Source organism: Pungitius pungitius, chromosome 18, assembly GCF_949316345.1.
Source record: "Pungitius pungitius chromosome 18, fPunPun2.1, whole genome shotgun sequence".
Classification (NCBI taxonomy): domain Eukaryota; kingdom Metazoa; phylum Chordata; class Actinopteri; order Perciformes; family Gasterosteidae; genus Pungitius; species Pungitius pungitius.
This window is the reverse complement of record NC_084917.1, coordinates 3,851,684-3,877,350: the sequence shown is the minus strand read 5'-3', so window position 1 is coordinate 3,877,350 and position 25,667 is coordinate 3,851,684. Positions and strand designations below refer to the sequence as shown.

At 46.7% G+C, this 25,667-nt stretch overlaps 4 protein-coding genes across 11 annotated transcripts; all 4 read left to right on the top strand.

Annotated features, from left to right (window-relative positions):
- The first annotated feature begins 60 nt into the window (after positions 1-60).
- Positions 61-7,707, top strand: LOC119226718 (urea transporter 2-like). 4 transcript variants are annotated; one of them, XM_037484946.2, is made up of 10 exons: positions 61-440; positions 1,863-2,006; positions 2,109-2,298; positions 2,441-2,569; positions 2,882-3,011; positions 3,120-3,263; positions 3,347-3,494; positions 3,687-3,821; positions 4,225-4,274; positions 4,390-7,707. In XM_037484946.2, exons 2-10 carry the CDS (start codon positions 1,883-1,885, stop codon positions 4,615-4,617), a joined length of 1,278 nt encoding a protein of 425 aa, XP_037340843.2. In that variant the 5' UTR covers positions 61-440; positions 1,863-1,882; the 3' UTR covers positions 4,618-7,707. The 4 variants fall into 4 exon arrangements, 3 of the variants coding, with proteins under 3 accessions (XP_037340843.2, XP_062414776.1, XP_037340842.2); XM_062558792.1 differs by having other exon boundaries at positions 1,857-2,006; positions 3,120-3,188; XM_037484945.2 differs by having other exon boundaries at positions 1,857-2,006.
- A 346-nt stretch (positions 7,708-8,053) lies between these two features.
- On the top strand, positions 8,054-11,732 carry zgc:122979 (uncharacterized protein LOC641576 homolog). Its single transcript, XM_037485521.2, has 4 exons — positions 8,054-8,361; positions 8,755-9,013; positions 9,389-9,927; positions 10,839-11,732. Exons 1-4 carry the CDS (start codon positions 8,254-8,256, stop codon positions 11,070-11,072), a joined length of 1,140 nt encoding a protein of 379 aa, XP_037341418.2. The 5' UTR covers positions 8,054-8,253; the 3' UTR covers positions 11,073-11,732.
- Positions 11,733-11,962: 230 nt separating this feature from the next.
- hwa (huluwa) lies at positions 11,963-14,552 on the top strand. Its single transcript, XM_037485092.2, has 3 exons — positions 11,963-12,926; positions 13,243-13,441; positions 13,518-14,552. The coding sequence occupies exons 1-3, from the start codon at positions 12,357-12,359 to the stop codon at positions 13,679-13,681; spliced, it is 933 nt and encodes a 310-aa protein (XP_037340989.1). The 5' UTR covers positions 11,963-12,356; the 3' UTR covers positions 13,682-14,552.
- A 148-nt stretch (positions 14,553-14,700) lies between these two features.
- Positions 14,701-23,984, top strand: ark2n (arkadia (rnf111) N-terminal like PKA signaling regulator 2n). 5 transcript variants are annotated; one of them, XM_037484754.2, is made up of 5 exons: positions 14,701-14,950; positions 15,617-16,492; positions 20,854-21,024; positions 21,525-21,639; positions 21,761-23,984. In XM_037484754.2, the coding sequence occupies exons 2-5, from the start codon at positions 15,682-15,684 to the stop codon at positions 21,948-21,950; spliced, it is 1,287 nt and encodes a 428-aa protein (XP_037340651.2). In that variant the 5' UTR covers positions 14,701-14,950; positions 15,617-15,681; the 3' UTR covers positions 21,951-23,984. The 5 variants fall into 5 exon arrangements, with proteins under 5 accessions (XP_037340651.2, XP_037340650.2, XP_062414766.1 ...); XM_037484753.2 differs by having other exon boundaries at positions 15,614-16,492; XM_062558782.1 differs by having other exon boundaries at positions 15,614-16,492; positions 21,525-21,658; positions 21,761-21,869.
- Positions 23,985-25,667: the final 1,683 nt, after the last annotated feature.

Sequence of the window (25,667 nt, the reverse complement as noted above, 5' to 3'; positions counted from 1 at the left end):
TGTAGTTGGTAAAATAAAGGGCTTTAAAGACAACTGATGTTTAAGTGTAAGTGTTATTTTTGCATTTTAAACGTTTACCAGTGGGATGATTAGATGTGTTATAAGACAACACATAGCGTGCACGTCACAGATGAACCACGTGAACATAACCTCTACTTCCCCAGTAAGCAGCAGGTCTTAACAGAAACAAAGCTGCCTGTTTACGCTTCAGCCGGAAATATTTCCGTGATAAGAACACTCTTATCCCTGATTAGCTGCTGGGATGAAAAGAGAGACTTCGGCCTTTGCTCCTGGCAGGAGGTCCTCCACATAAGAGACAGGAAAGAGAGTTTTTGAAGGCTTTCATAAGCAGCCTGGTGCGGATTCCTTTATATGTGACTTTTTTTATTGTTACCGCATCCCGTCATAACAGTGCTGTGACTTATCTTCAACTTAGAGAGGTAAGTTTCTAATTATTTACTAAATGAGAAGATGAATTACTCATATTTTATGTTTGCAGTGTCATTTTGCTAAAAAAAAAAAAAAAAGGTGTTGTATTCATGAGGAAAAAAAGAGTTTTAAATTTAAATTAAATTCAATAGCCGCCCAAAATTAAGTTCAATCTATTTATTGACTGTTATTGAGATTAATACACCAAACTTGTCATGTACCGGACCTCTGTCGATAGGTCGAATAGTGCTACATTGTAAACATCCAATACAAAAAACACTAAAACTGCATATTGGGCAAACAATGTGTTCATATCTTTATCAGGTAAATAGAAACTTGAATAAATCTTGTTTAAGTGGCTTATAATTTTGAACTACTAATGACAAGAGTTGTTTTAAATCAATGCAATATTTGATTTTCTTATTTTACGGGGCCTCATCAAAATGCTCAAACAAAGGAACAAAGGAAATAACACAAGACAAAGCAATAGTCAAGAATAGAGAATGGGAAAGCCACAGAGGGCTAAAAAACATCATGGTCTGAAATAGCTTTGGACACATGTTGGGTTAGATAACAAGATATATATATATATATATATATATATATATATATATATATATATATATATATATATATATAGAGAGAGAGAGAGAGAGAGAGAGAGAGAGAGAGAGGTTTCTATTTAACAGTACAGAGTTCACTACATTTGTTGATTCTTAAGAAGTGTTTGTGGCACAGAAAAACAAAGAGGCTGAGAGATCAAGAGGTGCAGCCCTCTCACAGCCAGGGTTTTCCTGCAGAGAACCGGGACCGACGAGGTTGGCTGTAAACAGTGGGAACTTATTCCGGAAATCTACTTTGATCACGCCTTCAAAAAGAAAAAAACGTTTTTTTGTCATCAAAAGAATAGAAAACAACGTGACAAACTGACGGGGAAGTTTCGAGGTGATGTGACATTTGTCGGTTGGAGTTGTTTCCACCTGAGGGGACGAGGGAATATTACAATACGGGGAATTATCATGTCAAAATTTCCATTTCATGAACATTCCGAGGTGTTGAGAGTATAGTTTACGTGAATATTATAATGAAGTAAAGGTAAGATACAACAAATTAAGCATAATTCACTTACATGAGAGCAAAATACAGATGAGTAACATTGTTTTATTTATGACAATGTCACATGATGCACATATTGAAATCAAATAACACATTTGCGCTACAAGACATTAGTGTGTCAATCCAAACAGGAAGTCCATTCTGTTTCCATGGATACGCTTTGAGGCCTGCAAACACACCTGATCATTAGGCTACTTTTATTTGTCTAGAATGACAGATTCACCTTGTAGGGAGTCAAAGAATAAGCAAGCAACACAATTATTGTTTTCTTTCAACAACAACAACAACAATGTTTCACTTCCACCCCCGAGCGAAAGGACTCCTGTGACAAACGGTGATGTCATCGAGTGCGGACGGCGGCTCCCGGCCTCCCCAGGAAGTAGCTCCGACGTGCTCCTCCCTCTTCAGAGCCGTGGGCCTCGTCACCGGGGACATGCGCCTCTGCAGAGAGTGGGCGGAAAGTAGGCAAAGACCTGTCTAGTCTTCAAAAGTCCAATCGGGATACGTTTGAGTTTGTGTCTTTTTTTTTGTAATGAGATGATGTCACTGCCCGCCAACGACAGGGCAGGCTGCGGGCGTCCGGCTGCTGGACTGGACTTTTCGAGGCGTAGCCCAGGTCGTGTTTGTCAACAACCCCCTCAGCGGGCTCCTGGTCACGGCCGGCCTCTTCCTGCAGGACCCTTGGTGGGCTCTGAGTGGCCTGCTGGCTACCCTCGCCTCCACTGGCTCCGCCTACTTGCTGGGACAAAACGGGTTGGAATCGCATCTCTTTGTCCTTTGCTGATTGTCAGACGGCGTTTACGTCCTTTTGAGCCGCTTGTCCCAGTCTCTCTCTTTTCCAGGGGGCGTGTGTCCCATTTTACTGTGTTTCGCGCATCTGTCCCATTCACCACAGGGGAGCCACGTCAGCGGGTTTGCATGGCTACAATGGAACATTGATCGGCATACTGATGGCGGTGTTCTCCGCCAAAGGGAGCTGGTACTGGTGGCTGTTATTGCCAAATGTGTTCTTGTCCATGTTGTGGTACGTGTCCCCTTCAATGTCCACTCGTTTCATTTGATTGCACACATCTGGCCTGTTTCTGAGCAACTTTTGAAACAAAGAGTCCTTGATTTCTGTTTGTTTTTTCACGCTGAAATGACCGCTCACTGAGTGAGGTAACGTTGGAAAGCGGCTCTCCGGCCGACTCATTTACAAAAAGACAATTTTGATTTGATCATCCAGCCAACCAGACTAGAGAGGCAAGAGGTGGTTTGAAATCAATCCAGGTGGGGGTCCCAATGTCCATTAACCTTTTTGGTTAATCAGTAATCCATTTCCCGCTTCTGTCCACAGCCCGGTTGTCTCCAGTGCCCTGTCATCTGTTGCCGGCAAATGGGACCTCCCAATATTAACCCTGCCCTTTAATATCCTGGTGTGTCTGCATGTTGCAGCCACAGGAGCCAATCACCCCTACTTTCCACAGGTGCAGTTCGACCCTGCCAAACAAACAAAGATCCACATACACACACACACACACACAGTGCACGAGTGCAAATGAAAATGTGGCCTGTACTTTTTTCCGCAATCTCAGGCGGACATGCGGCCAAAGGACCATCTGCACCCTGCTAACGACTCCGCGGAAAGCCTCGACGTCGCCCGAGTACGAGTAACGGCAACGTTAGCGGTCCAGCAGCTCCACGCATATCCGAACCGTCACATTGGCCCGCGGTTGCACGTGTGTGTGTGTGTTGCGCGATGATGGCGTCTAAAAAAAAAACGGTTTCACGCTGTAAGTAATGGAGGCTTTTCCATCCGCAGCTCTTCCTGTCGGTGCCAGTTGGCGTGGGCCAGGTGTACGGCTGCAGCAGTCCTTGGACGGGAAGTCTCGTCCTTCTGGCCCTGCTGCTGTCCTCACCAACTATCTGCGCTCAAGCCATGTGGGGCTCTGCGGTTGGCGTATTATCTGGTGAAAAGATCCCGCAACCATCTGCATGAACGGATATGCACAATATGTCTGCTTAGGCTGCAGCTCTGGGGGCCTGCAAAGGGCACCTCGGCACTAACGAACTCGGGCTCTTCTCTGACATTTGTGCAAGTTGCTTGCTGTCGGAGAACGCGTCTCATGGTTCGCATTGTTGCGTGTGTCCCTGTGGTGCAGGTGTTGCTCTCGCAGCCCCTCACGAGGACATTTACTCTGGGCTGTGGGGATATAACAGCGCTCTATCCTGCATTGCCATCGGAGGGGTCTTCTACGTCATAACATGGAAAACGCAACTACTGGCTCTAACGTGTGGTAAGCTCGGTGAAGAGCCTGTTCACAGGAAACTGGAACAGGTCCCTCGTATTGCCAAATACGTTCATGTCCATGTTGTGGTAAGTGTCCTTGAAGGGCATCGGACTGATCTGACTGTACACACTTTGCTACCTGAAATTCTTAACAACTTGTGTGTTTTTTTCAAACAACAAATCCTGAAATTGTGAAGATTTTGCCAGTCAAAACAGTCAGTTGTAGATTTTTATCAGCCAGACATTAGCTAATTAAATCCAAGCAGCGGAATTCTTAAAGTAAATTCAATCAATCTAGGAGTGATTGTAATGTCAGCAACTTTTCCGCCCCAATCAATAATATAAAATTGATGAATTCTCCTCCAAGTAAAAATGCCTTCAAATCAAAATTGTAAAAATGTTTCTTTCCACACTTTTCTGCGCATACATGACTGCAGCGATATCAAAACTGATGTCTGTGGTAAGTGAAAAACATCCCTCCCTAGTGAAAGTCTCATAACGTAATCTGAAGCCAGAATACATCTCTCATTTCAACGTGTCTTATGGCTTCGACATCCTCTGAAATCCCCTTCCAGCTCGCATTACCGGCCTGCACGTGGCCTTTCTGCCTGTCGACTCTCATCTTCCTCCTCATTTCCTCCGAGACGCCCGCCATCTGCAGACTTCCTCTGTCTGCGGTCTCCTACCCGGAGGAGAACCGGCGCTACCGGACACCGTTGGAGGCCTCAGAGAAGGCGCCGCTCGGCCGAGACGAGGTCCCATTTGGGGCGGACAGCAGCTGCAGCGAAGCTCTGTGTCATTAGAGGAGATGTTCTAACACTGAGTGGGAATTGTCTGGGTGGTGTGGGGATGAAAAGTCTTGATATTTCCTCTTTTACGTAACCGTATATGTTATATAAAATGGCGGGCAGTACGGCTCTCTTATCAGCAGGGGGCAGCACTCTGCAAGGAACGATCCCTCTATCCGTCTAACCCGGTTCACAATACCTTTTACTTTTGTGGTGAAATATGGAAATACATGAACAAATACAGTTGAAATGATAACTTGCCCAGACACATCATGTCACAGTCAGCCGTCTTGGCTTCTTTTGGCTTAGGACCTTAGGACAACCTTGCTACTCTTTTCCTCAAGCAACAACCAGACATTTTGATCTCTAATGAAGAGAAGCCACAAAGATGTCAGCTGATAGGTATGATGTGGGGCTTTACGTTTATGAGTAAATCTCTGGTGGAGTTCCTTGCTTACCTGGCCCTCCGTGTGTCTGGTGCAGCGGGGCCCGTGGCTTTCGTCTAGCCCCTCTCCCCCCCGGTGAGACGCGTTGACGGACAGTCACACTCTCAGGCGTGTGTGGGAGGCGCGGCGCATCGGGGGGGGAGAAGGTGCGAGACGAGGGAAGGGAAAGAACTTGACAAAGAGAACGTCTCATGTTCTTGGATGGTGATAAAATATGACTTGTTATGACAGATTTGTTCTTTCCTTGAGTGTATCATTTCTTTCTGCACTGCATTTTAACGCCATACCTAAAACTGTTTTCTGCTTCCAAAGTCGTACCAACACCCCCCCCCCCCCCCATCAGGTAAGAGGGACCTTAGTCAGAGGATTCCTCAGTGGCCTTTTTATACCCAATGATTCACGCAGAGACCTTTTGAGATACTTGGGGTAAGTGGGATGGTGTGAGATGAGGTCGTTGTCACCTCCCCTGCGCCAGTACTGCCTGCTCACAGCGTTGAGATTGAGAGGGCCCGCAGGGCAGCTCCCATCCACGGCCCAACGATAAGAAGAGAGAGGGACCAGGCCCAGGCCTCCACACACAAAAGCATGTTCCTTTGGCTCGGTGTAGCGGCTGCATGTCGAAACACGGCGTCTCGTGTTTTATAACCGTGTGGTATTAACGAAAAGAGGATAACAGCATCATAAGCAGAACCAGGGGAAGACATTGTGGTGATGTACTATGCACGGAGGGGGTTCTGAAGAGTCATTAGTGATCCATATTTAGGAAATTAAAACTGACTTGACATTCATTATAAAAGCCCATCAGAAATGGCGTTTCCAGTGAATGTGCCGTCATCGAAGTCAGCTACAAATTAGCAAATAGGTTCAGATCAGGATATACTGTTTTTTCAACAGCTGTGTCTTTCTGTGCAGTGGGGACTTTAACATCAATAAATATACAGTTTATCTTTTTGTATTAAAGAATAATTTGTGACTTTGTCAGAGTGTGTCATCTGGTATCCGTGAAAGTGATCACCAGGGAGCATGTCAGCTGCACAGAGACAATGCATCCACTTCTGGACATGTGAGAGGACCAAGCAACACCACGAGAACAGCTCAGCTGCGTGATTATTTCTCTCTGAGACTGACGGGCAACTTTGTAAGTGTGTTCCGCGAGAGAGAGAGAGAGACGGTGCGAATGCGTGAAGAAACAAGCAAGAGGAGAAAAGGAAACAGCCCAATAACACCCAGACTGTTCCCGTGGGCCGCTGTGATTCACTGTCGCTCGGCAGTCTGTGGACCGGCGGGGAGGAGCCGCGTGGCGCCGCGTGACGCCGCGTGACGCGGCGCGCTCAACGCCTTCCAACCAAATTTGTCCGCCGCTTCCTGTGAGACGAAACGAGGAATCTGCAGGAAACTCCAAACGCTCCGATTGGATGCGCGCAGCGTCACGGCGGAGGAAGCGCTGCCATGTATGTGCGCTCCCCGCGACACCGGTTCCTTTCATCCACGGCTGCAGAGTCGGTGTCGTAATCGGTGATCCCTGAATAGAAATGCTGAAACATTGAAAAGCGGAGTTCAAGAAGAAGATTTGCTTCATTTTATTTTCAAAAATAGACTGGAACATGTTTACCCTCACATCTACAACGCATCTTATTTCTTAAGATATTATGGGGTGTCAGAAAAGAGGAAGGGTTATATGTGATGATATAATTATTCTAGGGATTTACTGTTTGGTTGGGTGAGCATGTTATGATGTCTTCTTGTTTTCTTGCCCTAAATGTATATTTGATTCAATCTTTTTCTTTTCTAAAAACCTGTTTCTTTGCGCCATGGGTGATATACGTATTTATTTTGAGGACAACTAGAGTAGAATAATCCTAATTATTGCCAGACATTAAACATGATCTACATTACTCTACCCATAAATCACATTCATCCTGCTTCATAACAGTTATTTTGTAATATAACAACCCATTTTCATACGATTACTTATTATTATTGTTAATATGACAATAATAACTGTTTCGGGGAAGGCATCATTGTGTCCTTCAGTCAACATGACTTAGAGGTGATATCTTGAATTTTTACTGGAGCAAGATATGTGAACACTCACCAAAGAACAGCTCTAACACATCTCAATTACGTAACTTCAAGATGTCCCCCTCCTTAAATAGTTAAATGGCTCATTTGCATCAATTTGCATGTATTGTCTGAAGCACTATGATTGCTATGCAGAACCACGGGGGTGGAAGCGAGTATTAACATGCACAGCTGTACATCGAATGGTTTCAGAAAGCATTAAATAAATGAAGCCACTTTAGAGCGTTTTGACATTTCAGTGAAAACTTAATTATCGGATTGGCTCCATGTTCTTTTTCAACGGAAATTAACCAGAACACATTTAGTGTCAGTCTATTAAGGTTGTAATTTACATTTTGGATTTTCTTTCACCCTTACCCCTTTATGATAACTGCTGTCATTCCTTCCTTCATCTGATTCATCTTAGAGTCCAGCAACCAGCTACAAAATGCTGCATGCAACCCTACAAAATAATATATCAGTCCTTTTTATACTTTAAGTACATTTTGTTCATAATACTTCCGTGCTTTTTGATTTTGCACATGAATGTATTTCCTTAAGTTTCAATAAAAGATTGTTCAAATCAGTGCAGAATTGAAGACGACTGAAAATGAGTTGTATCTCACTGATAATTCTGTGCATTCTTCCATCCACAGCGAAGTTACATAATTGGCATTTATTGAAAGGCATGAACAGTCGTTTGAGGACACTGAACAGGTGACTGTCTGGAACAGTGTCTGGACATCTGTGCAGTCTGTGATATAAATAAAATAAATACATTAAAAAAAACACCGTGTACCGTGTCGTGACTGTCTTTGCAGAACTCCGGAAGCGAGCCTCAAGATGGAGCGGGAGGCTGCAACATCCGCGTCATCATCGCCGGAGCACCAATGGCTTTCCGCCGCGCCATCCGAGGACACCGGCATTCCCTCCTCCTCCTCCTCCCCCATCCCGATGCCGCACGGTGGGAACGAGGCGGACCGGGGAAAGCTCGGTCACGCCGCGTGGGCGGTGTGAGGTGGATAGTAGCCGAGCTGCCGCGGTGGTATTTAAAGGAGAGCCGGCGGAGAGCTCAGGCAGGAACGGAGCAGGAGCGGATTTCAGCACCGAGGACAGCGCAACCGAAAAGCCCGCAGCAGACATCATGGTTCTCATCTGGACTCAGTTCGGTGTCAAGCACAAAAATGTCAACGTCAAGTGCAAAGTGCGAGTGATGCACAGAGGGGACAGCTCGGGCTCTTCGTCGTCAGCGGTAAGTGCTTTTAATGGATTATTTAACAGTTTTGTCTCACCGGCACTATTTTTTTTTCCTTTTTTAAACCAATGCTTGAATTATTGTAAATTAAAGCTGCTGAAGTGCTGAGTTTAAATGTGATAGTCGACCCGCTTTAAAATATCACGTAGAAGCATCTGTGTAATTTATTGGGCTGTTACTTCATTCACTGATTTCTGTTGCTATGGAGTCGATTCGTGTTCAGCCAATCGCTGCAGAGAATCTCTGTAGTTGGGGGAAATCTTATTACCCTCGTGACTCTCTCTCTCTCTCTCTCTGTCACTCGCTCTGCAAAAGCACATTTTTATTTTTTATGAATGGAGTTGTAACAAATAAATGTTCTAAAAGGCTCATTGTTCTTATTTTCGACAGGAAAGCACCAAGTCCGAGCCGGAGACGCCCTGCTTGGCCATCAAGCCCACAGGCAAGGACTTCTACAAAGTCCTGGGCGTCATCCCTGAATCCAATGAAGACGAGATCAAGAAGGCCTACAGGAAGATGGCTCTCAAGTTCCACCCGGACAAGAACAGCGATGCAGACGCCGAGGACAAGTTCAAAGAGATCGCGGAAGCCTACGAGATCCTGACCGACCCGAAAAAGAGGAGCATCTATGACCAGTTTGGAGAAGAAGGTAAGCGTGAGATTTCATTTAAACAGCTAAAAAGAGCAACGGACATCTGGCTAATTACTGCATGCTGGTGCATTGACTATTCATGCCTTCATTAAGGCTAAATACTGATTCTCAGTGGGAGGAGTGAAACACTTCCACCTCTAACAGACCGGCTCATCGTGTGCTGCAAAGACAGCTGTGAGGTTGATCAATTATTCAGCGATTTAAGAGTTTCCTGAAAACTCCTAATAGGCAGATGATTAGTAAGCCTTCTAGGGGGAGCGGCATAATTCACATTGAAGAAGCATCAGTATTAAAATAAAGATGAAGTGCCATGGCGAGCTGCAGATAGAGGAGGAATCTAAATTCACTCTGTCTTCTTTTTTTTCTCTAAAGGTCTTAAAAGCGGAGTGTCAACGGCGGGCCAAGGCAACGTCTCTCGCCACAACGTCCCCACCGATCCCCACGCCACCTTCTCCTCCTTCTTCCACGGCTCCGAACACTTCGACATCTTCTTCGGCAACGACAACGACAGCGAAGAGGAACTCTTCAACCCCTTCAGGCGCTTCCCGTTCAGCCACGTGGGCGACGGCGGCCTGCGAAGAGGCCAGCGGCGGCTGCAGGGCGACGAGGTGGTGCACGACCTGCTGGTGACCCTGGACGAGGTGATGCAGGGCTGCACCAAGCACGTGAAGATCACCCGCAGCCGCCTCAACCCCGACGGGCGCAGCCTGCGCTCGGAGGAGAAGCTGCTGAACGTGGTGGTGAAAAAAGGCTGGAAAGCGGGGACCAAGATCACCTTCCCCAGGGAGGGGGACGAGACGCCCAACAACACCCCGGCTGACATCACCTTCATCCTCAGGGACAAGGAGCACGCCCAGTACAAGAGGGACGGCTCCAACATCGTCTACACCGCCACGATCACCCTGAAAGAGGTGAGTTCGGTGCCTTTGTGCCAGAGAGAAGCAAAGATCCATCAATCGATCACGATATGTGATGTAAGAATAATGCGCTGAAACACCAGAGCAGATCACAGGGAGAGGGCCTTGAAGGTTTGATCCCCCCCCCCCCCCAAATGCAGAGTGGGGGGCGGGGGGGGTGATGCGTTTGATTAGAGTCTGAGGACAGGACACAGTGTTCCGTTTCAGGCATCTGAACACCACCCCCTCCCCTCCGCTCCCTCACTCAGCCACCCACGATTGTACCCCTCGCTTAACAGAACAGCAGCAGGCCCCCTTCGTTACCTCACCAGCCCCTGCAGAGAGGGAGGGAGAGAGAGAGAGAGAGAGCAGCTAAATTTAGCCTCGGCGCTGCCCGCCCCCGCGAGTCGCACTTCACCCCCCCCCCCCCCCCCTCAGCCACTACGTGCCGCCGATGCAGACTCTGCAAGCTGGGCTGAGAGGCAGGTTTTTTTTTTTTTTTTTTCCGTCTTGGCTCTCGCTTCTACCGGCCCACACCCACACACACACACACACACACACACACACACACACAGATTAGCATAGAGTGGCATTTCAAAGAGCTCCCACCATCTTCAGTCAGCCAAGCACTCCACTCCCACGCAGAGTCTGCAAATAGGGCCGAGATCATCTCATCCGTGGCATCGGTCTGTTGCGCAACGCCGAGATTCGTCAAGCTTTTAGAAAGACAGACGCATCCATATTTATCCGTTATGTAACCTGACACTTTTATAGATCAGGCATTGACTCGGCTTTTGTTCAGTGTGCTTCACTCCAGTCACAACGAGGCCATTCAGGAAGCGTTATGAAACCTGTTCCATAATATGGAGAATGAAGGTCCACAAAAACTAACTTCTCTTCCTCCTTCTTTCCCCCCCCCCCCCCAGGCTCTCTGTGGCTGCACAGTCAACGTTCCGACACTTGACAACCGCATGATGCCTCTACCGTGCAGCGACGTCATCAAGCCGGGGGCCGTGCGGCGGCTCCGCGGCGAGGGCCTGCCGATGCCCAAGAGCCCGTCCCAGCGGGGCGACCTGGTGGTGGAGTTCCAGGTGGTCTTTCCCGACCGGATCCCGCCGCAGTCTCGCGAGATCATCAAGCACAGCCTGGCCCAGTGCTAGCCCCGCTTCACGCTGAGCGGCCTGACCGACACAGCTTCACCACGCGTGTGTTTGTTGCCTTGACCGAGGGTGCTAGTTTCGCAAGACAATCACAACCTCTTTGTTGTGTTTGGAAATTGGCAAGGGAGGCGCTTAATAAGTGAGTTGTAGTTCGGGGAGGAGGCGACTTTCTGCAGGCACGGGCACGACGCTGCGGGAGCAGTTAGTTAAGATCTGACGAATGGGGTCTTTAGTATCTGAGGGCGTCCATTGACTCAGCAGCCTTTCTCTTGAACGAAAAGGGTTATCTGCACTGTTGTACTTGCAAACCTATAGCAGGATATCAGCGTGCGTTCAAGTCTGTGTAGACTTCTTTAAACCTGTGGTAGAAACATATGATGAAGAAGAAAAAAACTTTACTATGGTTATATGGTGCTCATATGACTGATCTTTTGCATTGAATTATTACAATAGCAAAACATACTTGTGTACAAGGATCTACTTTGTGTGCAAAATGCAAAAATGTTGTCTCTAAAAGAGATTCCTCTGTCAAATGTTCTATTGAATTATTTGAAATGTTTGTATATATCCTGTGACGACTGCCAGCAGTTGATGTATCATTCCCTGATATAGACATGTTTGGTAGCATGAAAATGAAAATAAAATAATTTTAACAAAGCACTATTTGACTTCTGTTCTCCGCTCGTTGTGATGAACACTTGCCGGTGTTTAGGTGGACAGCACAAAATGCTTTATTTATTTCTATAAAATAAAAAAGCCCACACACACATATATAAATATATGTGCTCAATCATGCGTTATGTATTACAATACTAAAATAATTAATTAGTTTAGTATTGTATATACATTAAATTCACACTGCAGAACTCGAGCTGCAGCTGGCAGAAGTCTGGTCCTTTGCTGCCACCTGGTGGTCATTGGTTGCCACGACAACGCCGCACAGGCTGCACATGATAGGACACACCTGTGGATCTGTGATTTATGTTGCTGCAGACCGAGCGCGCGTTGCACAGTGGCCTCAGATTGAGCCTGTGCTTTGTTAACACCGACAGTACTTGTTTACCACGATGAGGACAACAGGGGTGAAGGACAACAGTCCCGTTTGGAGACTTTTTGCATTGGAGAACCAGATTGGCATGTGGCTATTGGACCAAAAACTTAAGAAACACTTTCAACCGCGCGGCAGTCCACATTGATTGACGAGCCGACCCACCTGTGCGCGTTCACAGGCAACGTGCAACCTCAGTGGAGATCAGCTTTCGTCTTCATGTCCCCAGGGATGAAATGTCGCGGATAAGTCAGACCACCGCATCCAACGTGACGGAGGTTTACCCCGTGACCAACTTGACCCTAGTGGTCCTCCTGCTCATACCCTGCGTGGTCATTCTGCTCCTGCTGAACTGCCTGTTCCTGGGTTACAAGTTGTTGATTCTGTCTGAGAGGAAGCACCGGCGGCAGCGAGGGGGCGCGGAGGAGATGCTGCTGCAGTCCAGCCTGCACAGAGCCGGGAGAGCATCAGACGGGGCCTTCCCGTTCCTGTCTCCATCGGGGCCGGCGGTCGCGCATCCCGTCACCTCCTCCAGGGCTTCCTCCAGGGAGAGGCCCGCAGCCGATCACAGGACCCGGCACGTGATGCCGGACGGCGCCACGGGCTCAGGGTCGACGAGGGCACCGAGCACCATCCGGGCCACCTCCTCTGCGGCCGGTTTCACCCCCAGACTCGACCTGCCCTCCGGATCGCGGACCCACGGCACCGGTAAAGCGGGGTGGCGTAAAAGCGCGCCGGTTTTGCCGCAGTCCAGTGCATCGGGGTCTGACACCAGAGTGCACCTTGTTCCGCCGAACTCTCCCACGGTGAGTGGTCCACTGTCGGTGTGAATGAACCAGATGTTACTGATTGGATTGGTGGATTTCTGCTCATGAACCTCTGCAAGCCAATAAAGTTGTATTCTTACAAAGCCTATAGCTTTTTAGGCCAATGATGCCAAATCAAGGTATGACCAGAGAGGAGGACCCACATTTTTAGGTGTTTATTAGTTGGGACACAAAAAAAAAACTAAGACTGAGAAAGAAAAAAAACTTCAGTAACAAAAATGAATTTACATGACACAACCTCCAGTGACAAACCTCAACGTGTGAGGACTTTTACTCTCTCTTTTCTTCCCTGCAGGAGACCGAACACGTGGCTCACATTCGTCGGGGCAGTACTTTCCAGATGCTGACAGATGTGAAGCCTGGCGTTGCCATGCTCGTGTTCGACAAAGTGGCCATGGAGTGCGAGTACACCGACCAGCGGCCCGCAGAGGCCTCCTACCTGAACACATCCGCAGTGGGGCCTGGACTGGACAGCGACTTTGGTGCAAGTGCAGGTAAACCTCAGCTCAAAAATCATCACCGCGGTTAAATGTGTGGTTCTTCCACTGACTTGTCCTGATTGCTTCTCAGGTGTCTCCCTGCGGATTCTGTCGGACAGCGACGGTCTGTCCAACGGCGTCCTGGCCTCGGCGCTGGAGTGGGACTATTATGACCCTTGCTATGTCAAGCAGAATAATGTTCCCAAACATAAACGCCACAGACCCGCCGTGCACACCAAACAGTACTGGGTGTGAGAGGGTCCAGCGGCCAAGCGTGATCTTTTAATGTTAATTTCTTTTTAATTGTTAAGTTATTTTTATTTACATAACTTGTGCTTTAGTCTTAATTTATTGTCACTAATTTTACGTTTAAATTGACACATTTTGCTGATTATGCACTCCGCCACTGAATTGATTCTCAACTTGTGAAATATTTACTACAGGCACCTTCACTTGTGTTATTGTGAAATGTTCACTTCTTCACTCATGTTTATCTAAATTAGTCACCATTTTTTATATGGGCACGGCTACTCAGTTTGGAATTCCATGGACCACATTTCATTTATTTACTCACTTTTATTTATCTAATAATTTATGTGTAATAAAGACTAATTTAGAAATTCAGAAACGGTTGATCATTCAAAAGAAAAATGTTTAAATGCTCCCGTGCAAACTATAGAAATGCAAATTTGACTTTTAAACTTGTTGACGCTTGCCTTTAGTATCAAACACTAAATTTAAACGGTATACAGGATTATGTTTAATATTCTGTGCCTTAAACGTTCCTCACCAGCAGATGGCACTGTGCTTCGTTTGGATTGTGCTCAACAGTTCGTTTAATCCCAGACTGGTGCCAGCCTTTACGGTTGTCTTATGCTACACTTAAGTGATTACGTGACTTAAAGCAGAATAGTTGTCGAAAAGACACCCTTTTTAATCTGGTGTCTATTACAAGGGGAACTTGGTTGAAAGATTTTCTGACTTTGGTCACGGACAATGACAATGGGGTGGTATTCTCTATTTATATCATTAAGTAGGCCTATTCAGATCTGTTTCCTTAATGAATTTGCATGGTGTAATGGAGTTTTTAAAGTCATCCATTAGATGTATAATTTCTTTCATTTAGTTACATTTAATTGTGTCCACTTTACTATTTTTTTTTTTTACATGGAGGCTGGCTTGACCGCAGTGGCTCTAGCAGCGGTTCCTTTTCTTGTAGTATCGGTACCTCACCCACAGGGGCGCTCTCCCGCTTAGAGTATCCCGGAAGTGACGCATGTATCTTTGTGAAAGACGGACGGCTGATGAAGACATTTTAAAATATACACATAGCTAACTGCTAACTGGGCTCGCGAAGGTGCGAGCGCACTGCGCCAAAAGACGTTCACATTATTCCAAGTTGTAAAGAAGTAAGGTACATTTAGGAGCACATTGTCAATGTATCGTCAATCAAAAGAGGCAACAAAATACCGAAGATGTTGATCAATCCGACTCTGGGAAAAGAATAATAAAACTAACCCCGCGGTAAGTTGCCGATTTGAGCTGCTATGTTGGCTACCGCTTTGACTGAGATAACGTTAGCCCTTAGCAACTGACAGTATCCTGCTTGTTGCGCCCCTGGCTGGACAGATACGGTTTCCATTTATAGGATCTTGCGAGGCAGCTGCTCTGCAACCTGAACATTTTGCAAATGGCTTATCTTCTCGCCAAGTTTGCAGGGTGAAAGTTTATGACCGAGGTTAGCTTCACTACGCAGCTAAAGGTAGCCTGTTATAGCTCCCGTTAGCCTCATAACTTACTCCACGTTAAAGTCACTAATTCAATAGTGGGTAAATATCTCGTAGTGCACACATTTTGTTTTACGTTGCTCGTGCGGTTGAGCGGACTTTTATGAAAACACAAGGCTTCGCATGCTGTTTGAGACGTGAAAGTGAAAGCTAACAAACCGTCATTTCATACCAGAAATATGGCTAACTGGAATTTCTGGCCCAATTGTTCCATACGATTTCATTATTTTTTTCCTCCTATGTGAACGGTCAGTAGTTTATAGAACATCTTAGCTAAACGCAAATGGCACGGAGTATTAATAACGTTATAACAACCTTAACCAGTAAGTTAAAAAAAAAAACATAATTTGTTTACCAATACAGAATTTTAGTATTTATTGCTGTTCATGTTTTCCTCCAGCAGGTGAGCTCCTGTCCAGGCACATTGGTCCATGTTTGTTGGACCTTTGGGCTCTGGGCTCATTTAGCATGAAGATGGCTGACTCGGACAAGGCCGAGGAATTTGTGGATGCAGAGTGCCTTGATGAGGCACTATCAGCGACCGGCTCTGTTCAGGACGAGCATCTAAAATCAGAGGCCACCACCAGTACCAGCTCACCGCCGAGGGACAAGGAGGCAGACAGCCCCTTGAATACGGAGGGTGAGCAGAGTCTCCTCTCGATGCCGTGCCTCATGAAGGAGCTCCGCCGAGACTCCCCAGAGTCCCAGCATGCCTCCACGGGGAGCGACAAGCCAGTGTCTGGTCATATCTATGAAAGTGACTCCTCAAACAACTGCATGCTCTCGCCGTCATCCAGTGGCCACCTCGCTGACTCAGACACACTCTCCTCGGGGGAAGACGGCGCTGCTCCTCCCAACCGTAAAGAGGAAGAGGGCAGCATGGAAGCTGCGAATGATTGTGGGCAGACGTCAGGAAGGCAATCGTCGTCTACAGGTGGGAGGAAGTCCCGGCGGTCACGCTCAGAGAGCGAGACGACGCCTAATGCAATGGCCGCAAAGAAAAATCGCTGCCAGCCCGCCTTGGTAGCAGCCGGAGGGCAAGAAAAACAAACCAACGGCAAGCTGGCAAAGGTGAAAGGTCACCGTAGCCAGAAACACAAGGAGAGGATGCGTTTGCTGCGGCAAAAGCGTGAGGCAGCGGCGCGGAAGAAGTATAACCTGCTGCAGGACAGCAGTACGAGTGACAGCGAGCTGACGTGCGACTCCAGCACCAGCTCCTCTGAGGACGAGGATGACGACACTTCAGGGGGCAGCAAGACAATCAAGACGGATATTTCAGGTAACAGACGATGTTCACAACACATGCTTATAGCAAAGTACTCTTACCGGGTAGTGCAGAGTAGCACAGCGTAACAGTAGCAGATATCTGCTGTAAAACATTGTATCACGCATTGACATAAAAACATATAGACCTACAGTTATGACAATCAAAGATGACTAAGCAACCCGATTCTAACGGAGCGTGACCATAAGAGGCTGCCTGCATAATGTAAACATTTCAGGTAAGCCGAACCAGAGTGTTCACTTGGCACATATAGTAAGAATGTGTAATGAAGAGGTTGTAGAAAGCTGTTGCAATAACAGGTCTGTGCAAGCTCTGCTTTGTGTTTGGTTTTTATCAAATCACTTTGTTTTTTTGCCGTTTATTTTCTCACTCATCTCTTCATTCACCCTGGTTTGGAGAGTCGGGCTGTTGAGGAGGGCCGATGCTCAGTCACGTGTAGTAATACAAACACGTTTGGGTTTCTTTTAGAACTTTGTCTCATCGTTTGCATGCTGTGGAAGTAGAGTGGACATTCTTCATCTCATGGAATGATCTAAACGGAGTTGTGTAAATCTAACCTATATGGGAGGCTTTGCAATTCAACAATGGGCCATTTAGATCCTCTGCTGAATGTAATGGCGTTTGATCACACTTAGTTGCAAGACTCTGCACTTGCTGTTAAGACTTGGTGTAATGGTAGAAGGATACTCTTAAGCAGCTTTAGACTCAATTATATTTCATGGGCCATTTTATCAGAGTGTGAAATTTTAACGATATATATTTAGTGACTACCAGGTATTGGAGCTTATAATATATTACTCTGCTCTAATCGTACTGGTCCCTGTCTAAACAGGTGGTTTTCTTCTCTATAATGAGTTTTGTAGCACCTTTTTGACCTCGCATAGCTCATGTGTCATCGTCAAGGAAATATAAATGCCTTTAAAGCTCTGACTGACGTTCCCCGATGGTGGAAAAGTCTGTGGTGAGTTCTATAAGTAACTGCTCGCTGGGTGGTATTCACAGGCCTGCTGCTGCTGAAGTCTCTGCATTTGCTTTAAGGTGATCTTTTCATTTGTGAGTGGATTTTTTTTTCTCTAGAATATAACATTTTGGGTTTGGTTGTAGAAATGTTGTTAAAATCTGAAATTAGCTGGTGGTGTTGTTTATCTAGTATTAGGTCTCTGAGGATCACCATACAGTGCCCTTTCTGGCTGATAGTAACGGGTACATTGTATTTTACAAAGGTGATTGAATTTCTAGCAGAAAATATAGTTAACCATATAGTTCGCCCTTCATCATAGTTGTTGAATGAACTTGCTTCATATGGGTGTTTTTACCTCCAAAGTCTTGCACATTTTTCAAACAACGGTCAGTCGACCGAGGAGTCTTTAGGGATCCGTACTACATGAAATGTTTTCAACCATTTTTACATCCCGCACACAGATTTGAGTGCTTCAACTGCATGATGTAGTCCATCAGCATGAAAGAGTCGATCTGCACGTAACCAAAAACAAACTGTCATTTTCTCTTTAATACAAAAAGTCCACCTCCGAAGCATGAAAGTGCCACTGTATTTTCTTATGGCTTGGCCTCAATGTCTTTAAAGCTGGCTTCAGACGTGCATCGGAGAGATCCAGAGTGGGCGCCCAGATTCATGGGCTGCTGGACACCAGCTCGTGGGACAGGAACGGCATCGGCAGTGTTCTGGAGGAGGCCATGACGCGATTTGCTGTGATGCAGCGTCAGACTGAGGAGCGCTTCCGCGTCTGGATGGAAAAGCTCGCACACCTCGACTCGGACAACGACTCGTCCAAACGCTCAAGTGACGCCCCGGAGGGGCCGCAGCAGCAGCGCCCCTCCCAGGGGAGGCGCCCGTCCAGTTCCTTTTTGCCGTCGTCAGAGTCTTCGGAGACTATGGCTGCCTACGTGTTGGCGCGGGAGAACAACAGCCTCCCCTCCACCCCCATAAACAACAACAACAACATCACCCTCCCCGAAGCGGTCACTCAGAATGGAAATCTAGCTGCTCCGGACCCTGGTCTCTTGAATGTTTAGGTTTCACTTGCAAAGCGCAAGAGTAGAGCTAGTTGACGCAGAGTAGCACGGCGATGGGTATTAATAGGTTAGCGATGTGAGGCCCCTGAACGGATACGCCATCGACAGCAGCTGGGCCTGCGCCGGCCTCGGGACCGTGACTCCGTGCCGACCGGAGGCCCGGCGTGTCTCCCGCCACTCAATCACTGTGAGATTTGACATTCAGAATAATTCAGCTCCTGCAGCATGTGTGCCACGGCCACGGGGGGAGAGGGGGGGGGGTGGGGGGGGGCACACGTCTCAGCAGCCCGTCCAGTCAGGGCTCTCATCCATCCGCGCGTCACGCGGCTCGTTTTGTGTGCGTTTGTGTGCCGGCTGCACACAAACGCACACGGAAGCTGATCGTGTCGTTAGTTCAGACTGTGCATTACAGCACCTGTGGGGCGGCGGGGTGGGGGGGGCTGCTGCTTAATAGCATGTGCCTTGTCATTCTGACTCCCTGCCGGGAATGCTAGCTGTGGCATCGTAGTACTATCTATCTCTCTCTAGTTATTCAGTCACACTCTTTTCTCCCGAACTATGTTTGCACTTTGCTTAGAAATGGTCGAGGGTCTTGGGACAACCTGTTAGTTTTGGTGTTATAGCTTTACATAACATAACAACATGCCTGAAAAATATAAACAATATACTAATCCACACCCTCGTTGCTTTTTAATACCCTGTGACATTAGTGTTTACATTTTGTACGGTTTCTGTTACATTCGCTGCTAACGCTGCCTTTGTGCAGTAACTAGTGAGGGAGGAATGACTGTGTTTATTTTTAGCTGCCTGTGTACAGGTTGTGGACATCAGAAACGGGCTCCTAAGTTGTGGCTGCAGTGTCGAGAGCCTCCCATCTTCACTTGTGTAATCTCCGCCTAGTTAATTGTCTCTCTGCACTGGTCGGCCAGCTCGACTTCAAACTGAAAACCCACGAGAGCAGTCCGACAGCCGCTTTCGGTGCATGGCAGTGTTTACGGATTTCCTAAAGAATGACGGACTGATCTGAGCAATCAAGTGGCCTTCTTTGGTTCAGATGCTGTGGTGTTTGAGGTGGAAACATTCAACAATCCTCAAACTTCTTTTACTCATGTACAAGACCACCGTGTCGGCTCGTAACACTGACATGGGGGAAGGAATCTTTAGCCCAATTATATTTCTAGTTAGGATGTTTAAAAAAAAAAGAAGTGTTATTTTCTCTATGTATATGTATATGTAGCCCTATGTGAGTTTTACAAAACGCTGGCAGCATCGTTTCCCCACCTGTTTGCATGTGTTTATATTAGTGAATAGAATGTGCAAGGCCAAACTGGTTTCATCAGCAGCATGTGTGCAAGGTTTAGCTTTGCTCATGCTGATAAATGGTGACTGACTGAACATGTTTAACTATTTGGTTGTTTTCTCTTGGCATCACTGTTTTTTTTTGAAAGTGTGTGAATAGAGTTGTTTTTTGGTTGGTAGTGAACTATGGCTTACATTGGGGTTTAAATACATCCAACCACCGCTGTTCTGCATTCGTTAAGATTGAAACAACCCTTTAAATCAGCCGCTTCGTCGACATAGTAAAGGGAACCTCCTACGATCACAAACTGTGCATTAAAAACCACACTAAGGACAGTCCACCGTTTACCAAAGAGACTCTCCTTGTTTACTCTGGTCCCCTTTTTCTACCTTTTGAATACATGGCCTTTACATCGGCGCGCCCCGGGTTGCTATGGCAACTCCGGGTAACCTGCCCACTCCAGGCCCCAATCGGCTATTCACGGGCGGTGGGTCTCTCACAGAACGCACTGTCCAGACGAACCCCCCCGCCCCCCTTCACACAGACACGCACAAACACGTGTGGCTGATAGCAGTGTGACTGTGTGCGTCTCTCACAGGGTAGAACAAAGATACACGTTTCCGCTCTTCCACCGATTTATTCTATTCTGTTTGGCTCTCGCTGCGCCACCACTTTTCATCAACGGAGTATGACGGTTTTGAAGTGTTTTGTAATGACTGTATTCTTGTGTAGTTTTTATGTGAATGGCTGTTATTTTAAAAGCAATAAATGCAGAGAAAAAGAAATCCAGAGGGTTTACTCTTTTACTCTTTGAATACACACGTCGCTAGTATTGCTTTGTGATGACAGTTACAATTTTTTTTTTATATATGTTTAGATCTCACAGAAGAACCAGTGCCAGTCAAAAAGTAAAAGGACTAAATGTTCATTTTGTTTAAAAAAACCCTTTGGACGCAGCGTCCGGTTTTGTTTTTCCGGGCGCATGATTTGAATAATGAAGTGTTTTCTTTGTTCTCTGCAGACGCGCTTCCAGTAGTGGGTCACTATGATATTTCAGACACTGATTCTAACCAGGAGAGTATGAGTGTGGAGACAGTCCGGCCCACGGTGATAAAGCGTGAGCTAGAAACGCACAGAGGCCGGGATGTGGCGGCTCGCTCGGGGTGTATAAGAGCTCTGTGCTCCCTCTCAGGTCAGTCACCAAGCCGCTGAATCCAAAACCCGCCCTTTCCTCTCGGTGGCGACGGGGACGTTTAGAGGCATGGGTGTCTTCGACGAGCTGACTTTTTAACCCCACCTCCCCCCTCCGGGGAGCAGCGCTGCCTTCGTCCCACGCGGCTTGCATTGGGTAGTAATTGGGGGGGGGGGGGGGAGAAAAATAAATAAGTTAAAACTCCTTGCTTCTCCAGAAGAATTGATCTGTTGTAACGGTCTCGCCCGGCTTTTTTTTTTTTTTGTTGCTCTGTCCCGCTGTGTCGCTCCGTGCTTTTCCAGTGGGCCTTTACCCCCCCCCCCCCCCCCAAAAAAGTGTCGGATTCACCGCTTTGTTCTCGTCTGTGTCAAAGCAGCTGCAGTCTTTCTGCGTCAGCAAGGCCTGAAGCTCTCTCTCTGCCGCCCTGGCGCTCTTCACAATGTCTGACTCTGTTTCCCCCCCCCCCGCCCCCCCCACCCCCACCCCCACGTTTGTTTCAGGCCACGCGGAGCCAGCGCTGTCGCACAAGGGGAGTTCTCAACACAACAAGGGCCAGATTAACATCGCCTCCTCCGACAGCGAGGTGGAGATCGTCGGCGTGCAAGAGAAAGCCCGGTAAACACTCTCAGTGGGGGTGGGACTTGTTTAAAATTTTGCCCTTTTATTTGTGAATTGCCGCCCCCCCCCCCTCCCCCCACAAAAAAAACAACTTATAGGGTCTTGTTTCTAAATCCAGATGCGCCCACCCGTGCGGAGGAGTAATAAAGAGCCTGTCCACCTGGAAGGGGAACTCGGTGGAGCAGTTAAACAGCACAAATCAACCCCAGCTCTGGACTACTGTTTCCCCCCAGCCCAACTGGGTGTCCCCGCCCGAGGTGGTGGACCTCACCCTGGACGAGGACGCCGGACACAAATACCTACTTTGAACGACTCGTGCACTGAAGACCCCTCGTGTGTGTCCCCCCCCCCCCCCCCCTCTCCTCGCCTTGCCTCCGTGTCCTGAAATCCCTCCTATAGTTGTAACCGCTCGAGGACTCTTTCCTCTCCAGAACTCCCGTTTTTTTTTTCTTTAATTAAACTTACTCCAAAACAATCATGTGTATCGAAGCCATGCTGCCCACGCGTTTTCCCGCCATCTGAATTTACCCGTAAGGGTAGCGGCCCGGCACTCTGAGTGCAGGTGGAAGATTCAGTGATAGCAATACCCCCCCCCCCCGGCTGCGTTTGCACGCCCCGGGTTTCCCCCATCGCTGACCTCGCTTTAGGCCCCTCTTAGTGTCGTGAGCCAGCAAAGCGGCGGTACCGCGCCACGGGCTCTTGAGCGGCCAGTCACCAAGTGGTCGAGGCCCAGCCGGGCAGCCGGCGCACAGAGCACAAAGTTAGCTGCGTTTTTCTTTTTTTTTCTTTTTTTTGAAAAAGTCTCGCCACTGGTTCTGCGTCTCCTCCGGCCTGCGCTGGTGGCTCTGGTCCACTGTGCTCCGTCCAGCACAAGGGTGCAGCTTGTGCTTTTGGTCGGTCTCAAAAAAAGGGAAAGTTACGCTCGGTCGCTTTTTGTTTTTCTGAGAGTCAAGCGAAACAGATTTTGTTTCTGCTTCCACCGTTTTGGAATTAAATTTTTTTTTTTTCAAAATGTAAACACGGAAAAACCAAACTCCAGTTTTAGGAAGAATAAACGAGACACTACAAAATTAGACTCATCACGCGACACTGACAATATAAATGCTGCATCTCTAACACGGATTGAAGAGGCAGTTCTCTGTTGGAAGCCTGGTCCCCGGTGACGTAGTCATCAGTGAATGTATGACTTCTTGAGTGGACACCTTCAAACCTCTGGGGACCCTTTTTAGAACAACCGAAGAGACGCATCTTCCATTGAATACTGCAAGGCGAGACGACCCGAATGCCTTGAAAAGTGCACTATTTTCTGTTAGAACTCGTACAAAGCTTATTCTTTTACCTTACAGAGCAGTGGATTTTGCTATCGACAATAAATATTTTAATAATAGATGTGAATTTAGCACACAAATAAAGGTGTAAGTGGTGTTGCGTGTGTGCCCACGTGTTTGGGTGTTTATAGTAGAACCTTTTACTGTATGACCTGTTTTTACCTTGCTCTTCAGGGCCCGCTTGCTCTTTCCTCGAGGTCTTCTTCTTGTCTTCATGCAGTTCTCACTGCAGCCCCACTAGTACATTTGTATCCAGGACCCAACCTCAAACACTGTTATAACACTTATTTTTGTGTCATTTCATATGGAATATCTGCTTTCTACGGTGATGTTTTACAAAATGTAGAATCAAATTGTTTTACTTCTGCTGGTCACAGAAGAAAAGGAAGCATCTTAAATATAAAAAAAAGAAACTCAACCAAAGCTTAAATGTATTTTTGTTTGTCCCAGTTTTTTTTTTTTTCTTCAGGTTTTGAAATTTTCTCACATTCTCTTATTTGCTCTGCCAGTCTAAATGGTTTTTATTTGGAAGTCAATGCATTTGTTGTGAAATGAGGTGAATTTAAAATCAAGATACAGTTTAGTGTGATGTGATATCCTCTGTTTTCCTTTGGCCAGTTCTTTCCACTATATGCAGCCACCAGTGACAATTATTTAACTAGATCGCTTCTGCTCACACAACCCATTACGCTATAGTTCCTTAGGATTATTATTAAATGTTAAAACCCATGTCTCTAGTGATGGAGGTTTGAAAGGAAGTTAGAGCAGTGGTGCTTCATTATGGTTGCGCATCGCATGTGTGGTCACGTCTTTAACCCCAAGTCAAATATTATCCTCATTACCAGTAATTTAGCTTCGCTCTTCTATAATTGTTTTATTTTACTGACAGTATTTTAAATTAAAAAAGGGGGGGGGGGTTATTTTGTTGCTTCTGCAAGTCCTTGACTTCCTTGAAATGTCTGTAGAACAAAAAAACTATTTTAAATCTAAATAAATAGAGCATTATTTAATGAACCTCTTGTACAGCAGTTGATTTCCTTGTCTCTACAAAACACTGACCTTTACATGCAGGATGTGAATGAATGAATGAATACATACATCTAGAGTCCTCTCAACAAAAGTTTTGCACAAGTGAGTTTGTGCAAAAACGTAAGGACGCGTCTCATAGTTTCCTTTCATCCTGTTGCCAAACAGTCTAGACAACAGCAACGCCGCGAACAATACGACTTCACCCTCTGCCACAAAAGTAGCATGCCCGGGTCAGAGGTCGTTGTGTGACACCTGCCGCTAGGGGGACATATGGAGTTCACGCTGAAAGGGACAATGAGGGAGTGGAGCAATGCAGCCTTTTCGGGGCCCTGCTCCTGAAAACCAAAGCCCTCCAGCCGGTTCCTTTCACCCCCCCCCCCCTCCCCTCGGGGCAGAACATCAGCTGTATGCTAATGTTTCACAGAGCAGTAGTGAGCGTGCTGGCTCACTCTCAAAAAGCAACACGTGAGTATCCTTCCTCCTGCAGATGTCGTTTGTAGTGATGCAGCTGTAGCTCCTGTGTTGTACAAGTGCTGTTCCAGGTCGTGTTCAAAAGAGACGGCGCCCTCGTTAAGGCCCGCCACACAAAATGCATGCGGCTGCTTCTAATTACTGGTGAGAAAAAACAGTTTTAACTGGCCTACTTTGCGGGGGGAAAAAAAAAATTCAAAATAACTTCTTGAACAAAAGTAAACGTCAATGTAAAATACTTTGGTTTTTACCCAATTGACAAAAATCAACTTTTTTTATGGACAGAAACATCTTAAAGTGAAGGATTGTACGTGCTACTTGTAAAAAACGATGAAGGTTTTGTATTATAAAGTGATGGAACGTTTGACAGACAAACTGTTGTGGCTGAGCAAAGGAAACCGATTGCATTTTGACCTGCACCGACAGTAATGCATTGTTAAAGGCTCTTTGTGTGGCACCGCAGGCTTTAAAACGAGATGGTGGGAACTTGAGGACGAGGACATATGGGACTAAGAGTTTTGTGACCCCCCCCCGCCCCCCCCTCAGCATTTCCCATCTGTTCCTTCCCCCTTCAGGCTTAACACCAAAGGCAGAGAGATTTTCCGGCCAGCGACAGTTCTGAGCATAGTAAAGACAATGGTACAACTTAGAGGTGGCTTTTCAAAGGAATTATTAGAAATTAATGTGACTTTCTGTATCAGATTAGTGCTGCGTTTGTTTGTTTGTTTGTTTGTTGGTGGTTACGTCAACTAAGAGGTCCTGGCTGGGACATCCAATCCACCGTCTCCCAGAGTGAACAATGATACCATTAAACTCTAATTTCATATGAGTCTTCTTGTCCTTTTCCAATCGCAAACGGGTTATGTAGTGTTTGGTCATGTGAGCAGACTGAGAAGGAGCATCAGATGTCATGTGTGCTTACGGGGAAGGGGGTTTAAACTGCTCAGGACATTTCTTTGCAGTCACATTGAAGTCAAATGGATGGATTTGGACTTGTTATATTGCTTTGTGGTTTGACAACACCAGTGTGTGTGTGTGTGTGTGTATGCAAGGCCTTCAATCATTTATAATGCATTGGATTATATCATTTGAATACTTCTTTTGCATATAATACCAAGTTAATTAGTAGTATGGCCGGTAAATGAATGTAGGGGAGGGGCAACATAAAAAACACAAAGTTGCATTTGAGAACATTGA

Coding starts and splice junctions, on each gene's coding strand:
- LOC119226718 (XM_037484946.2), top strand. CDS start 1,883: ATGTCATCGAGTGCGGACGGCGGCTCCCGGCCTCCCCAGGAAGTAGCT. Junction 2,007..2,108: donor CTGCAGAGAGTGGGCGGAAA/GTAGGCAAAGAC, acceptor CGCCAACGACAG/GGCAGGCTGCGGGCGTCCGG. Junction 3,822..4,224: donor ACTACTGGCTCTAACGTGTG/GTAAGCTCGGTG, acceptor TGTTTCTTTCCA/CACTTTTCTGCGCATACATG.
- zgc:122979 (XM_037485521.2), top strand. CDS start 8,254: ATGGTTCTCATCTGGACTCAGTTCGGTGTCAAGCACAAAAATGTCAAC. Junction 9,014..9,388: donor TGACCAGTTTGGAGAAGAAG/GTAAGCGTGAGA, acceptor TTTTCTCTAAAG/GTCTTAAAAGCGGAGTGTCA. Junction 9,928..10,838: donor CCACGATCACCCTGAAAGAG/GTGAGTTCGGTG, acceptor CCCCCCCCCCAG/GCTCTCTGTGGCTGCACAGT.
- hwa (XM_037485092.2), top strand. CDS start 12,357: ATGTCGCGGATAAGTCAGACCACCGCATCCAACGTGACGGAGGTTTAC. Junction 12,927..13,242: donor TTCCGCCGAACTCTCCCACG/GTGAGTGGTCCA, acceptor TCTTCCCTGCAG/GAGACCGAACACGTGGCTCA. Junction 13,442..13,517: donor CGACTTTGGTGCAAGTGCAG/GTAAACCTCAGC, acceptor ATTGCTTCTCAG/GTGTCTCCCTGCGGATTCTG.
- ark2n (XM_037484754.2), top strand. CDS start 15,682: ATGAAGATGGCTGACTCGGACAAGGCCGAGGAATTTGTGGATGCAGAG. Junction 21,025..21,524: donor AGCTCTGTGCTCCCTCTCAG/GTCAGTCACCAA, acceptor CGTTTGTTTCAG/GCCACGCGGAGCCAGCGCTG. Junction 21,640..21,760: donor GGCGTGCAAGAGAAAGCCCG/GTAAACACTCTC, acceptor TTCTAAATCCAG/ATGCGCCCACCCGTGCGGAG.